Below are 16338 nucleotides of genomic sequence, written 5' to 3' on the forward strand. Positions count from 1 at the left end.
TACCTGGCTCATTAAGAAAGTCACGAACAGCTCTTTAAGTGCTTTCTACAGCCTGAAATGTTTCCAGCCTACTGAAAGGTTGACTTTTCTCTGATGATATTAATTATGTCTGTCATGTCTCCATCCACCCTGACTTTTCTGCTATGGCTCTAAAATAATTTCAGAAAAATGTTTGACTCTGAACATTATGGTGTATTATAGCTCCAGAAGATTCTGGAGGAATCTCTGTATGTCGGGACAAGGCTTGATGCAGGTAAACAGGATCCGGAAACACGCCGTCTTCTCTGGACCAAAGCTCATTTAAAATGTTCTGAGTGGAAACCTGGATGAAGATGTGGAATAGTTTGTGGACAGCATGGACGGCGTGTCCTGCAGACTAAAGAGGAGAGGGAGCATCCAGCTTGTTATCAGCCTGCATCTCTGATGGGGTTGCATTAGTGCCGATGGCGTGGGCAGCTTCCACATCTGGGAAGCTCCATCAATGCTGAAACATCTGCTCCCATCCAGACAACGTCTCTTTCAGGGAAGACCTTGCAGGTTCCACCATGCTGGACCACATCCTGCAGCTCCAGGACTGGATGAACGGCTAGAAACCTGCATCAGACCAGAATGGGACATTCCTCTCCAGCAGCTGGGCTCCTCGAGGGGTCCAACACGATGCTAAATATCACCCTGGAGCTACTTTTTACACATGCTAATAGATGCTAACAATGCTAAACATTACCCTGGAGTTGCTTTTTACACATGCTAATAGATGCTAACAATGCTAAGCATTATCCTGGAGCTGCTTTTTACATATGCTAATAGATGCTAACAATGTTAAACATTACACTGGAGCTACTTTTTACATATGCTAATAGATGCTAACAATGTTAAACATTACCCTGGAGCTACTTTTTACACATGCTAATAGATGCTAACAATGCTAAACATTATCCTGGAGCTACTTTTTACATATGGTAATAGATGCTAATAATGCTAAACATTACCCTAGAGCTAATTTTTACACATGCTAATATATGCTAACAATGCTAAACATTACCCTGGAGCTACTTTTTACATATGCAAATGGATGTTAATAATACTAAACATTACACTAGAGCTAATTTTACACATGCTAATAGATGCTAACAATGCTAAACATTACCATGGAACTACTTTTTACACATGCTAATAGATGGTAAGAATGCTAAACGTTACCCTACAGTTACTTTTTACAGATTCACAGTGAGCTCATATTTTCATCGAATGATGAAATGTCTCTTTCATCATCTGACATATTTGTGTTCTGTTAGGAATAAAATCTGGCTTGGTGAGGTTTTATTTTTTTCCATTTTCATACAGTTTCGACTCTTTTAGAATTGAGATGGAAAGAACAACAGAAATATTAATGCTGTGTTCACAGACAGTAATTTCTGAAGTCTCCCTATTGACTTCCATGAAGTCATTACAAATAGGAAATCCTTTCTGGTTTTAATGCTGGAGATCACCATCTGGCCTTTTCCTGTGCATACAGAGATTTCTTCTGATTCTCTGAATCTTTTCGTGACATTTGGATTTTCAGTCTTTATGATGGTATATTGAATAAAATACGAGACCCAGTTGGAGTTTCCATCTGAGAGACTCTGCCTCCCTGAAATGCTCCTTTTACACCAACATGGTTACCGAATGCTCCTCTGCTTGGTTTTCATTTGTTTCAGTTACTTTTCACGCCTTTTGTTGCTCCTGGTCCAACTTTTCCCAGATGTGTTGCATCAAATTAACAATAAGCTCATAGTTTCCATCAAATGATGCTCATCTTGTACTGGGAATAAAATCCCAGTTAGCAAATGGTTTTATCTACGATTTCCTCCCAACTTTTTGGAGATGAAGTCAACTGAAGACAGAAAAGTCTTTTATGTGAGTTTTTGTCCATCAGGACATGGATGCATCGCTGGAGCACCAGCTACGTGACAGCTTCGGTCCATTTCTCCCAACGGGACGCAGCTCCGCTCCTGTGCGGGGTTTGTTGCGCCAGAAGTCACTGCGGCAACATTTCCAGCGACTTTTACTGGCTGCTTCTCTGACATCTGACATGAGAAGGCGAGCAAGGAGAGGATGCTGACAACAGATGCAGGCCGGGCTGCTGAGGCCTTCATCGCTCCTCAGCTGGCACGCGGACAAAACCAGCAAACAGCCCAAAGCAGCCGCATGCGCCGCTTCACAAAACGCACGTCCTCATGGGGGCTGAAGGTGAAAAGGGGGCGACAGGAGTCAAACACCCCCGCGCGAAAATCATGGAAATAATCGCTTTAAAGAGCCCGGCCGCGCGCACGTTTGGACCGAGCTGTAATTCCTCCTTGCGGGGGTAAAACCGCGAGAAAAGCCGGTGACACGGCGCGGGGTGACCCCGCAGCGCGTGCCGTCCCGCCCGGTGTGCGGTGCGCCGGAAAGTCCGCAGCTCAGGCCTCAGAAAACAGCAACAAACACAGTTCTTTGTCAGCGGGACATAAAGCCTTACCTTCCGCTCAGACTACTGTCCTCCCCTCCCCCTCCGCCTTGACATCTCCGGGCTGGAAGGCTCAGACTCACGCGCTCCTCGGACCACGGAGACCCCCGCAGCTCGACAGGAGGGTCTGGATCAGCGCGACAGCCCCGCAGACATGGCCCTGGACCCCTGAGCTCTTTCAGCACCCCGGACAGAGCCGAATCTTCAGCACCATGGACAGAAGCCCCGCTGCACTGCCCCCTGCAGGCGTCCAGGAGGGCTGCAGCCGGAGATAGAACCCCCCCCATCCCTCCACCCGGACCGCCAGGAGCCCCCACCTCAGTATTTAAAGAGCCAAACAGCAGCAGGCTGACAGGCGGACAAAGAAGCAGCTTTTCTCTTCATTTTACTGAGTTTATTCACTTCATATAAAGCATTCTTTTTTCTGACAAACTCAAAACAAAAACAAACAAACAAATAAATAGATAAAAACAAACAAACAAACAAACAAATAAATAAATAATAAAATGAATTAAAACAAACAAATAAATAAAAACAAATGAATAAATAAAGATAAATAGATAAAAACAAACAAATAAATAATAAATAAATAAATAAAAACAAATAAATAAATGAATTAAAAAAAACAAAGCTGGGACTCCTCAGAAAACTACAGTTAGTTTTCTGTTACTACTGCTAATGTAATGTGAGGCTATTAGCCTGTTAGCGGCTATGTAGCAGTTATGATCTGATGCTATGCTAACACCAGATCATTTTTAAGATAATGTGGAGAAACTTTCATATTTAGTTTTCAGGAAGTATATTTAGAAACAACATATCAATAAGTTGGAGCTGAACTATAAAGGAAGCTATATAAACTATAAAGATGCCGAAAGATTAGCTTTGTGCTGACCAAGCTAGCGCTACATAGTCCAGTTAAAACAGGAGGCTAGCATGGTGCTAGCTGGTTGTAAAGTAGCTACAGCATGAAAATGTGGCGAAATATATTCTGTAAACAGTCTGATTGTGTAAGGAGGTATGTAAACGGGGATAATATCTCTAGGGAACCCTAGTTGAGAAGAGTATAAAGAGTTTTCTTCTTGTACATAACCGTCCTCTTCATCAGGCCGTTTCTTCAGAACTGCCTGAATTTTTGATGTGATTGAACACGGTGGAGATTTTTCTCCCTTTTGACTTGAAGCATCACAGAGTTAACGCAGATTATTTATCCCAGTTTGAACCAGTATTTATTTGACTTCCTGTTGCCTTTCTATCATCTCCAACCAGTGCGGGACAAGCTGGTTGCAGTTTGTGGCTGTTATGGTGAAACATGGCATTTTGTACACTTTGTACCTCTGTTCTGGATGTAAAATGTCGTTGCTGGTCTATAAGGCTCTAAAGTCCTGAATATAGATCCGATCTACTGATGCCAGATAAGCCATCGAGGTCATCTGGGTCAAGTTTGCTTTTCATACAAAGAGTTCAGACCAAAACCGTAAGTCTGACCCAAACCCAAGTTTTTTTTTTAACTGAATCTTAAAATGTTTTTATTTTGCACAACTTTTATTAAAGATGGATGTTTTTCATTTTATTTCGAAAATATTTTCTTGCACATGTTCACTGAGAGATTATGCCTGATTATCTAATTTCTTGTCAGTTTCTGTCCATTTTAACTTGTTCCAACTATATCTATGTTGTGAAATTTTATGTTCTGACTTAGATTTTCATATATTTCATAGTCCTAGCGTATATTCATTTCTGATTATGGCTTTGTGGGCTTTCTGAAAAGATCATGATGAACTTAAGAACTTAAGCTTAGTTACTCAGTGTCTGCTTATTTCCCTTTACAGACATAGTAATGTGTAGAGAGCCTGACATGTCTGCATTCAGACATCTGGGATCTGATTAGTTAGAACACTCTCTTCCTTGAAGAGGGTTACAGCTAACAGACATTTCTTGTTTAGAATAACAGATTCAGAGCAGACACTTGACACGCTTTTGGATGGTTCAGCCTGGAACTCAGGTAGAGAATTTGGCCTTGTCGGACCTCTGGACTGTCTTTCCAAATTCCAATTTGTATTATTCTATACTTTAATTTCTGTTCAATAAACTTTGTAATCTCTTTCACTTCAGAACCAAACTCCTTGTCATTGACCGACTTTTTCCCATTAACTATATCTAATCTATTTTATTCTTGTTAATGAGTTTAGATTCTGGTCTGGGCCCCATAAAGGCCCGGTTCGGCTCTGAAACCAGACAGGGAAACAGCAGGAACAGCTGATGAACGTGTTGTAATTCACCACAGCGCCGCCTGCAGTTCTCCGGTCTCGCCAGCAGGTGGCGGTAAGGCGCCAGAAAAGCGGTCAACCACCGTAAACCTCCGAAGAGGAAGAAAAGAAAGCTCCGTTCTGCAGCAGCAGCGGTTCAGGTTTGTCTGAAAATAACAGAAAATAAACAATAAAACCCTCTTTCAGGTGTTAAAACGGACCAGAAACTGGACCGTGTTTAGATGACGGAGTTACTTTCCCGTCGCAATAAGAAGTTAACTAGTTTAATAAGTCTTTGTTAGGAAAGTTGGAGGCGTCGGCAGAGTATTAATTAGTCCTAGTTAGGTACTAACTAGTCCAGATAACATGTATTTATATTCATTTCTACGTGCTAGAGGTGAATTAGCCTGTGTGCTAAACCAACCAGTTCTGTGGTGGTTTCTACACCTTTACGAGCAGTAAAGTCAGGATATGTACTGGTCAGACTGGGATGTAACCAGTTCTGTGGTGGTTTCTACACCTTTACCAGCAGTAAAGTCAGGATATGTACTGGTCAGACTGGGATGTAACCAGTTCTGTGGTGGTTTCTACACCTTTACCAGCAGTAAAGTCAGGATATGTACTGGTCAGACTGGGATGTAACCAGTTCTGTGATGGTTTCTACACCTTTACCAGCAGTAAAGTCAGGATATGTACTGGTCAGACTGGGATGTAACCAGTTCTGTGATGGTTTCTACACCTTTACCAGCAGTAAAGTCAGGATATGTACTGGTCAGACTGGGATGTAACCAGTTCTGTGGTGGTTTCTACACCTTTACCAGCAGTAAAGTCAGGATATGTACTGGTCAGACTGGGATGTAACCAGTTCTGTGATGGTTTCTACACCTTTACCAGCAGTAAAGTCAGGATATGTACTGGTCAGACTGGGATGTAACCAGTTCTGTGATGGTTTCTACACCTTTACCAGCAGTAAAGTCAGGATATGTACTGGTCAGACTGGGATGTAACCAGTTCTGTGATGGTTTCTACACCTTTACCAGCAGTAAAGTCAGGATATGTACTGGTCAGACTGGGATGTAACCAGTTCTGTGATGGTTTCTACACCTTTACCAGCAGTAAAGTCAGGATATGTACTGGTCAGACTGGGATGTAACCAGTTCTGTGGTGGTTTCTACACCTTTACCAGCAGTAAAGTCAGGATATGTACTGGTCAGACTGGGATGTAAACAGTTCTGTGATGGTTTCTACACCTTTACTAGCAGTAAAGTCAGGATATGTACTGGTCAGACTGGGATGTAACCAGTTCTGTGATGGTTTCTACACCTTTACCAGCAGTAAAGTCAGGATATGTACTGGTCAGACTGGTCAGACCGTGTTAGGTCAGACTGGGATGTAACCAGTTCTGTGATGGTTTCTACACCTTTACCAGCAGTAAAGTCAGGATATGTACTGGTCAGACTGGGATGTAACCAGTTCTGTGATGGTTTCTACACCTTTACCAGCAGTAAAGTCAGGATATGTACTGGTCAGACTGGGATGTAACCAGTTCTGTGATGGTTTCTACACCTTTACCAGCAGTAAAGTCAGGATATGTACTGGTCAGACTGGGATGTAACCAGTTCTGTGATGGTTTCTACACCTTTACCAGCAGTAAAGTCAGGATATGTACTGGTCAGACTGGGATGTAACCAGTTCTGTGATGGTTTCTACACCTTTACCAGCAGTAAAGTCAGGATATGTACTGGTCAGACCGTGTTAGGTCAGATGTTCTGGTTTTCTGATGTTTAACAGCAGTTTGGTCCGATGCAGCTCAGTGAGCCTCATTATGTGATGTGTGTGACGTGACGGTGTGTGTGTTCCCGCTGCAGGATGGACCTCCCCAGCAGGCTGATGTGTGTGTGACGTGACGGTGTGTGTGTTCCCGCTGCAGGATGGACCTCCCCAGCAGGCTGATGTGTGTGTGACGTGACGGTGTGTGTGTTCCCGCTGCAGGATGGACCTCCCCAGCAGGCTGATGTGTGTGTGACGTGACGGTGTGTGTGTTCCCGCTGCAGGATGGACCTCCCCAGCAGGCTGATGTGTGTGTGACGTGACGGTGTGTGTGTTCCCGCTGCAGGATGGACCTCCCCAGCAGGCTGATGTGTGTGTGACGTGACGGTGTGTGTGTTCCCGCTGCAGGATGGACCTCCCCAGCAGGCTGATGTGTGTGTGACGTGACGGTGTGTGTGTTCCCGCTGCAGGATGGACCTCCCCAGCAGGCTGATGTGTGTGTGACGTGACGGTGTGTGTGTTCCCGCTGCAGGATGGACCTCCCCAGCAGGCTGATGTGTGTGTGACGTGACGGTGTGTGTGTTCCCGCTGCAGGATGGACCTCCCCAGCAGGCTGGCCGTGTGGCAGCAGCTGGCTGAGAGCTGTGGACTGAGCATGCTCCAGCAGAGCGTCCAGCAGGTGTGGACGCTGCTGCTCCTCTGCCTCGCCTGCAGACTCTGCTTCAGGCTCGGTGAGCTGCAGGACTGACCCTAAACACCATCTTCCAGCAGTCTGGGAATGTGTTGTCATGGAAACCAGTTCTACAAGCTTTGACTCGCTGTGGTTTTAACTGGCGTCCGTCCCGTTCTACCTCCAGACGTGACCTCCAGCGTGAAGCACGCGGCATCGGCGCTGGCCGGGGCATACGGCCTCTTCCTGTTCTTCGAGCTGCACACGCTCTGGGTGCTGCTGCTCGCCGGCCTCTCCTACCTCATCCTGCTGCTCAGCAGACGCTCCGGTAGCTCAGGACTCTTCCTCTCCGCCGTCATCCTCGTCTACCTCCTCATCGGGTGAGAACGCTGCGGATCATCATCATGATGACGATGCTTCTCCTACATCTGAGTCGGTCTGATGTTTTATTTAGGTGTCCTCCCCACGTGGTCTCCTTTATTTACTCATGTTTGGACTCTTGTGATGTTTTCTCCTCTCGTCTTCAGGGAGCTGCATCTCATCGACATGGTGACCTGGCATAAGATCAGAGGTCAGTTCCGTCATCCGTCCATCCATCATATAAACCTGAAACACCAGCAGCGTGGAACTGTGATGGTCATGTGACCCTCCAGCTGGTCTACGGAGGTTTTCCAGCGTTTCTATTCGTCCAGGAGGTTTACAGTCCAGACACAACATGTAGTGTTTATTCAGAGACTCTAGATGGTAAATCCACCATTATTTATCACATCTTCATCACTACTAGGGACGATACGCTTTTGTCCCGATTCCATTTAAATGTCGATTGTCACAATTCTCCGATATTACTGATTTTTTTTAGATTAAAAACAAAAAAAATGTAGAAAACTTTTTTTTTATTTGTCATTTTTCTTCATTTCAATAAGGAAAAAACCACCCAGCAGCCAGACCACCATTCTGCTGCTGTAATGTCCAAAAGAGAAGTTAAAAGATCAATAAAAATTTTTTATAGTGCATTCATTTGATTTATTTGAAAAAAAATTTGATTATTTAAAAAAAAAATCTATTTTAAAATTGTGAAGAAGAAAATCCCGATTTCCGATTTTTTGATTTGATTTTCCCGCTTCGAATCACGACCATGTTGCTAAGAGACATCTACTTTCTCCTGGACATGAGGATGAAGACACTTCCTGTCAGACTTTCCGCCGGCTGAAAGCTTCCTCCGCGCCGACACCCGTGTGGAGGGCTTGTATCTGTGGAAGTTTTAGGGGGTTGGGGTGGAAATTGTGGGACTGTTTATATATGTCTATGATAAATGGTTAGCTCCCATTAATAAGCTAAAGATAGTTTCTCGGGAGTCCAAGTATAAAATGTATTTATTGGTGTGTCACTGTATTGTCATTAGTAAAAATGAAATAAACTAACGTCACTGTATTTTAATGTGATTAGTAAAAATGAAAATGAAAGCAGTTCCAGTAGATGGGTGCAGACCGGACAGGCCTGATGAAGTGGACCAGTCAAACTGGGGTCCAAACGCCCGCAGGGCTTCCAGCAGAGGTTCAGAGGGTCATCAGCTCATCTACATTAACGACGAGGGAACTGACATTACTGATAAATAAATGAGAGCTGCAAGGTGCCGTTTGGGTGGTAGCTCAACAGCATCGGGACCGTCTGGACAAGGCGGCGAGGGGTTTTTGGTGACGTCTGTGTTGACTTGGAGTCTTTTCCCTCCAGGTTCCCAGATGGTGGTGGCCATGAAGGCCATTTCTTTGGCCTTTGACCTGGACAGGAAGGCGGTGGACCTCCTGCCCTCCCCGGTGGAGTTCCTGGGCTACGTTCTCTTTGTGGGCACCGTGGTCTTCGGTCCCTGGATCAGCTTCTCCACCTATAAGGACGCCGTTGACGGAGCCAAACTGGTGCGTGTCGCTCAGCTGCGCGTGTGTGTGCACGTTTTGGCGCGTTGATAATCAGCTGATTTGCTCCTCAGAGCTGGTTGTGGCTTCGCACGTCCTTCACCAACCTGCTGAAAAGCCAGGTCTGCCTGCTGGTGTCCAGCTGCGTCGCCCCGTACCTGTTTCCTCTCTTCGTCCCGCTCTACGGCAACGCGCTCACGCAGAAGTAAGACTCCTCCTCTGTTTGGCTGGGTGGACCGCCGCTTACTTTCACTGCACGCTGCGTGTGTTTCCTGACATGCAGGAAGGCGAGGTTTCCGTGTTCCGTGTTTGCAGAACACGTTTCTGTCTCGTCCGCTTCCTTTTCATGCAGAATGAATTTGTTTTATGGAAAGTTTAGAGTTTTTAAATGACAGACACACGTTGTGCACGCTGCTGGAGGCCGGCAACCCTGCAAGTTTTAGATGTTTCCCTGCTTCACATCAACCAGTTGGTAAACTGGAAAAGGTGAGAAACCAGTTTGAGGCAGCTTGGAACCGAACAGCAGGTTTCCATTAGGTCTGGTTAATTAATCAGATTTTAATCTCAGTACGATCTGGGTTTTCATCGATGATAAGAATAAAACGGTGTCATTATTTCTCTCTCTGCAGTTTCCTCTCCTGCTGTCTTCAGCTGCTAATCGAGCGTCTCTGGCGTTGCAGCGCTGTGCTGTAAACTCCTCCCACAGCCGCTTTGCTTTCATTCAGACACTGTTGCCAACTTGGAGACTTTCTCACTAAATCTGGAGACTTTTTTTGTTAAAAGCGACAAATCTAGCAGCTTTTACTGGAGTTATTAGAGACTTTTCTGGTGTTTAGGCGACTGACTTGAAGGCACATATTGTTCTGCAGTTACTGTAAGGAAGGAGCAGCGGGAGCCTCTCCCGTCCTAAAGCACTCCCAGGCGGCCAGTCTCAGTCGGCTCCGGCTGCAGGTCAATGTAGAATAACTGCAGTAGGTTGTGGAAGTTCACCTAAACATAGTTTATACCATTGTCAGTGACAACTGGCTGCATTATTTTCCTATACATAGTTCGGCCAGTTAAACGCTGTAATATCCCTCCATCACGGGGCGTTACCATAGCAACGCGTTAACCAGCTGGTTCAGATCAGCCGTCTTTTAACAGGTGAATGAGAATAACGCGCTGCAGCCTGAAAGCGGTTGTTTGGTATAAAAACGTACATCCAGGCCAACATGAAATAGTTCCTATATAAGCGGTTAAATCAGATTAAACAACTCATAACCGTGCATTAGACGGTTATAATGCACGGCACGGAGTCTAGAACACCACGACGCGCCACGTTGTTTATAAATACTGGATAATCGTGTTGTCATCATCCAGCAGCCCTAGTTTCCATCCAGTGTTGCCGTTTTCACATGAACACCTGAGGAATGAGGCAGGATGAGAACCGTTCTCAGCGCCGCCATGTTGGCACTAAACGCCGCTGTTATGACAGCTAATGTTCTGTTTCATCACACCCAGTACGACCAGACTTCACGCTTTCCAAACTAGTTTAGCTTTTATGAGTTCAGATCAGCAGCAGCAACGCATCAGTTTGGGTATGATTCACCTGCAGGAATGGACCAATAGGAGGCTTCCGCCTGCTAGCTCGGTAAATCCAGGTGAATCAAAGCGCAGATCGTGCTTCTATAAGGTAGAAGCATCTGTTCCATCCGGTAGCTCGACTCCGTCTTGCTTCTTGCACAACGTGAGCCAGACACAAGCCAGGGTGTTGAACGTGTGACCGAACCCATCAGATCAGCAGATGACTGCTCATTTTCGTCCCGTTCGCAGCGGTTTGAGCAGGAAGGATGAACCTTTTCCGTTTGGGTGGAAATGATGTCGTGACCTTCCACAGGTGGCTGCACGCCTACGAGAACGCCGCTTCCTTCCACTTCAGCAACTACTTCGTGGGCCACCTGAGCGAAGGGACGTGCGTGTTGGCCGGAGCCGGCTTCAGCGAGGAGAAAGACAAGACGCGATGGTAAATACCTGTCAGCGTGGTCATTCTCCCTCTCAGCAGCTCTGACGCTCTGCTTCCTGGCAGGAACATGAGGGTGGTGGATCCTCTGGCCGTGGAGATGCCTCGCTCCATGGTGCTGGTGGTGACGTCCTGGAACATCCCCATGTCCCGCTGGCTGAAAACCTGTAGGTCCTGCACGCCCCACGGTGCTCGCTGCGCCCAGACATGTTGTTTACTGTCCTCTGCTTGTCCCAGATGTCTTCAAAAGCTCCGTGAAGCTGGGAACCTTTCCTGCCATCCTGGTGACGTACACCGCCAGCGCCCTGCTACATGTTAGTAAACCAGTTCTATACGCTGCCAACTGGAACTCACTGGTGTGTTTCAGGTCGCTCTGCAGACAAGCAACCGCAGGCCAGTCTCTGGAAGCGGGTGATCGCTGCTGCCAACAGCTCTGTGTGAAAGGTGGTGTTTCTGACTGGTTGTGATGGCGTGATGCAGATGTGTTTCAGGCCGTCCTGCTTTCTGGTCACACCATCAGAACGAGTCGGAACCGAGCTTTCTGACGTCACAAACCTTCATGCTGCTCAGAAAGAAATGAATGCGCTGCTCAGAGTGGATGTTGGAGCATGACTCTGTGCTGTTGGCTTCCTGCAGGGCCTCAGTTTCCACCTGGGAGCTGTCCTGCTCTCGCTGGGATTCATCACGTATGTGGAACATGGTACGCAGCCTCCTCAGAGCCGTGTCCGACCCTGACGGACAGCAGCAGAGACAGATTCTGCTTCTTGTTTTGTTTTGCAGTTCTGAGGAAGAAGCTTGCGTCCATCTTCAGCGCCTGCATCCTGTCCAGGCCGTGCAGCTCGGACTGCAGCCATCAGCACAGGAAGGTACAGCCAGACCCCGTAGCGCTGTCTTTTCCTTGAGGATGTCTTAAAATCTTTCATCTGTTGGTGCAGCATTGTCAGACGTCTGCTTGGTGAGGAATAACAGCAGCTGCTGGGTGTTCTCTCTTCTTCAGACCTTCTCTGGGAACCCTGGAGACGGTTGTGGGTGAAAATCCCAGTAAATACTCAGACCAACAGCCTTAAAGCTCCTTTCTTCCTCATTCTGATGTTTGAAGTTGTCTTCGCCATGTCTGCAGCCAACAGGTTGTAGGTTTTTAGCCAGCTAACAGCGTAGCTTTAGCCTGTCTACCTCCAATAGCTGGTTAGCTCCTGTTAGCTCTGGGTTAAATCTTAGTTACAGGCAGAGTTTGATGAATGTTAATAATTCTCCCCCACACTCTCAACTTCACCTCTTTGCCCATCTTTTTTCAAGCAGCAACCTCCCGGAGAGGGTCTTGGCTGCAGACTGGAGAATGAAGCAGGGCTGGATGTCCAGCCCTAACCCCCACAACATTTTGATTGGTGACCATTGCTAACCCTGACCCCTAACACCCACTGCCAGTCAAACTAGGCCCATTCGACATTTAACTCCAGCCGGGGGTTATTTACCTCCAGCGGTTAAAAGTGGAAGTGCCAAAACCTGCAGTTCTCCCTTCATCCACTACAAGCACCAAAACTCCCCATAGACTCCTCATAGACTCCCATGTTAAAAATACCAACTTCACAGTAGAAATAAACATGTTTACAGCAGAAATAAACATGTTTACGGCCTGGTACAAAAATCCATTTTCGGTTTCATAGGTCAGGTTTACCTTCATGACAACTGTGGGGGGAGTGAATTTCTTTCTAACTCGCCCGTTTAAAAGTAATTTAATCTTGAAGTTCGGCATATTTAGGGGCGTGTCATTTTGATTGACAGGTACCCGATCTCCCGCTTCAAGTCAGATGAACGTAGAACAGCCGCAGTTTTTAGCCAGTTAACAACGTGACTTAGCTTTAGCCCGCTTACCTCCGTTAGCTGGTTAGCTCCTGTTATCTCGGGGTTAGCTTGGTTAGCTCTTAGCTACAGAAAGCTCGGAGTTCGCTAGATGTCAATCATCCACTGTGACGCTCACAGCCCCCCTCTAAGCTCCTCCTCTTTGCCCATATTTATATTTTCCGGGCGAGACAACACGCATGCCCCTGCGAAGATGGCAACGGTAGGAACCGCCCACCGAGCTTCAATTCAGCTCTTCAGAAACCAACGGGTCACGGAGGCTCCGCCCATCTTTTTATATACAGTCTATGATCTGCATGGATGCGAGTATGAAGAGCTGTGTTATTAAAGTCCATGATTTTAGCTGTTTTTCCTTCTTCTCTGTAGAATTATTGGGTGAAGATGCTGAATCTAATCTTTAGCTTCCTGGTGGTCTTCCATCTCACCTACCTGGGCTCCATGTTTGATCCTGGAAGTGACGAACAGGAAGCAGAAGAGGTAACTTTAGCAGCAACTAAACTACAGTTTAGTGTTAAATGGTTAAATGGCATGCAGAGCAGCGGCTGTTAGCCACAAACAAAGGCGAAACAAAGCTTTTGTAGGCCCCTAGGTGGTGCCAAAGCTTGGTTAACACATACTATGTTACTGTTATCTGTGAGAAGCGTAGGTGCAATGCGACCTCCCACCACGTGGTGGCGTAATGTGTCAATCTGCTGTTTAATAAACTCCAATCTGCAGATGTTAAGCTAGCTGCTAGCCTCTAGTGAACATGTTTAAAATGATTAAGACAAAGTTGTCCCAAACTCCCCAATTAGGCAAACATTAAGGTGAAGACACATAAATAGATGATTTCAACACTTTATTTCAGTACATAAGCTGTAGTTTTTATTTGAATTTATTTACATTTAAAAAGAGATTAAATTGTATTGTTAACATCACATCATTTCATTTGTAACAGCGATTAACTGAAAAATTAGGTTTTTATGTGTCTAAATGGGACATTAAAACAATAACATCAAGTCGCCAAACTATCATTTAAAGGGTTAAATTCTTCGGACGTTTGGTAGTTTTTAGCAGGACTGAAAGTTTACTGGAAATATGTGAAGTGCAGCATTTCTTCACATTAAACAAAACACAGACTTATTTTTTTATTTTTGTTTATTTTCTTCTCTCGTTTGAAGGGTTACACAGCCATTCATACCATCCAGAGGTGGTCCGAGCTGAACTGGGCGAGCCACTGGCTTGTGTTCGCGTGCTGGGTCTTATATCGTTTAATTCAGTGACGTCGTTCCAGCAGATGGGAAAGCTGACAGACACTCAGGACAATGACACCCGACAGCCAGTAGAAACCAGGATCCTGTTTTCTGACAGAGCTTTGAACAGAAATAAATCTACTTTCGGAAACCAATGTGTTGTTTAGCAAATGGCTAAAAGTAAACAAGATAAAGTATTAGGAAAAGTAGAACTTCCTGATGAACAGATCAGACCTAAACAAGCTGTTTTATCGGTCATACAGAAGGCCTGGAGGGCAGATTTTCTGTAGAATCGAGTTACTGCCGGTAACCTGCAGAGCTAGCACTCCCATAAACACACCAGCGATTTAGGAACAAAGTCCCGCTAACCGTATGCTAGTTGCAGAAGTGTTTACGTTAATAAAATCTGCTCCAAATGCAGAAAATCTGTCCACAGAGCCTCAGCTGATTGGTGCAGGCCTGGAACCTCCATACGTACAACTCTGCGTGACTTCAGTGCATCCGTGCACGGTGCTAAACAACACGTGATCCTCTAAGCTGCTGCGTTGCCAGTTCTGCCATGAAGCCGCTTTGAAACTTCACAATAATCAGTCAGCTGCAGATGTTAGCATCTGGACGGATACGTTCCAAGGAGGAAAGCGGAACAGTTAGCCAGCTAGATGCTAGCCTGAAGCTAACTGAGGCTAACTAGCTGGTATAGCGCGGTAGAAATCGTATGTTGGTGTTTGTAACCCTTCCCTCCCCTCAACCCCCCAACTAGCTTGTGGTATGCAGAATGCGAGGTGCTGAACCTGAAATTGCCGCCTCAACGTATGCGATTCCACCTGGTTCCATCGCAGACGTCGTGTTTATATGTTTATACAAACATTTTATAATCGGACTGATTCAGACCTGAGAGTCTGCAGACTGTCGGCTGCACCATCACGAGCATGCCGACCTTCACCGACGTCCACCGACGTTCACCGACGTCCACCGACGTTCACCGATGTTCACCGACGTTCACCGTGCCCAGAAGTGTGCGGTTGGTCCTCCCTGTCGGGGGGAGCAGCGTTGTGTTCACACCAGGAGGTTTCTCCGGGCTGCAGCGGCCTCTGGATGAGCGGGTTGTGTGTAAAGGACAGATTGGCATCGTGTGAGCAGGCCGGGTGAACGGGGTGATGAGTTCAGGTGAGGTGGAACACCTGAGGACTCGTGTAGAACAGGTTTTACCTGAAACGCTCCCCGTCTGGACGATAGGAACTTCTCTTTCCTCCAGCAGGACGGGATCTTTGTTCTCTGCTGGTTTCTAAGGTTTCAGACTGGAACTGACTCCACATCCAGACTTTTTCTACATTTTTATTGTTCTTGTCATAAATAAAGGTACTTCCTCGTATTTCTGCTTCCCTTCATATTTTCTCTCATTTTGCTTCAAAAATACATAAAATGTTGGAAATAAGAACAGAAAACTTAAAGAAGAGAAACTTCAATCTGTTTCAGCTTTCCTATAAATCTATGAATGTAAAATGATAGATTTTATATCAGATACGTACGACTAAAGTGCACGATGAGTTACTGTGGGGGGTGTTGATGGCGACCCATCCAGGTGCTGCTTTAGATGTAAACAATGCCGGTTACATTATGACCCTTAACGACATTAAACCATAAGGTCCCAGTTAAAACAGTAAATCATGAAGGAAATGTCAGCAGAAGATTTAAAAGTTGCAACAGAAGAATTTAATGCCGAAACGCCTTTAAAAGTCACATTATTAACATGTTGCTGTCGTCGTTTCAAGCAAAATTCCATCTTTAGTCCTGCTTTCCTTCTCGTCCAGTTGTTTCTGCAACCAAACAGTCATTTCTAGACTCTGCTCCATGTTTGGCAGCTGAGCTGAGATTTGTTCTCACGTTGCTGAGCTGTGACGAGCACGAATACGTATAATTTTATTCTGGACTTGCACAGTTAACTTGTGTCCTTTCACGTCATTTTTCCATCATGTTTCTGGTTTTTACTTCTTATGGGATGAATTTTCTGCACTTTGACATTCAGATTTCCTTTTTCCTAAATGTAGACGGGACACGGTGGACAAACGAACAAGCTTTCAGCTCATTACAGGACAAAAAGTCATCAAATATGTGGCTTTATAAGAGGTTTTGACTTCACTCACAATAAAAATACCACATATG

The 16338-nt window shown here is 45.7% G+C and overlaps 1 protein-coding gene across 1 annotated transcript; it reads left to right on the plus strand.

The window, feature by feature from the left end:
- The first annotated feature begins 4854 nt into the window (after positions 1–4854).
- Positions 4855–15547, plus strand: LOC306755270 (protein-serine O-palmitoleoyltransferase porcupine-like). Its single transcript, XM_079239595.1, has 13 exons — positions 4855–4895; positions 7099–7235; positions 7362–7554; positions 7702–7745; positions 8906–9087; positions 9159–9289; positions 10961–11086; positions 11150–11250; positions 11321–11397; positions 11720–11783; positions 11864–11949; positions 13310–13420; positions 14104–15547. Exons 2-13 carry the CDS (start codon positions 7100–7102, stop codon positions 14203–14205), a joined length of 1353 nt encoding a protein of 450 aa, XP_079095721.1. The 5' UTR covers positions 4855–4895; position 7099; the 3' UTR covers positions 14206–15547.
- The last annotated feature ends 791 nt before the right edge of the window (positions 15548–16338 follow it).

The sequence above is a fragment of the Telmatherina bonti genome (genome assembly GCF_933228915.1).
Source record: "Telmatherina bonti genome assembly, chromosome: 4".
Classification (NCBI taxonomy): Eukaryota; Metazoa; Chordata; class Actinopteri; order Atheriniformes; family Telmatherinidae; genus Telmatherina; species Telmatherina bonti.

Excerpts from the sequence above, each read along its gene's own strand:
- LOC306755270 (XM_079239595.1), top strand. The coding sequence starts at position 7,100 with ATGGACCTCCCCAGCAGGCTGGCCGTGTGGCAGCAGCTGGCTGAGAGC. Across the intron at positions 7,555-7,701 it reads CTCGTCTACCTCCTCATCGG|GGAGCTGCATCTCATCGACA; the intron begins GTGAGAACGCTG and ends TCTCGTCTTCAG. Across the intron at positions 11,087-11,149 it reads GAGAAAGACAAGACGCGATG|GAACATGAGGGTGGTGGATC; the intron begins GTAAATACCTGT and ends GCTTCCTGGCAG.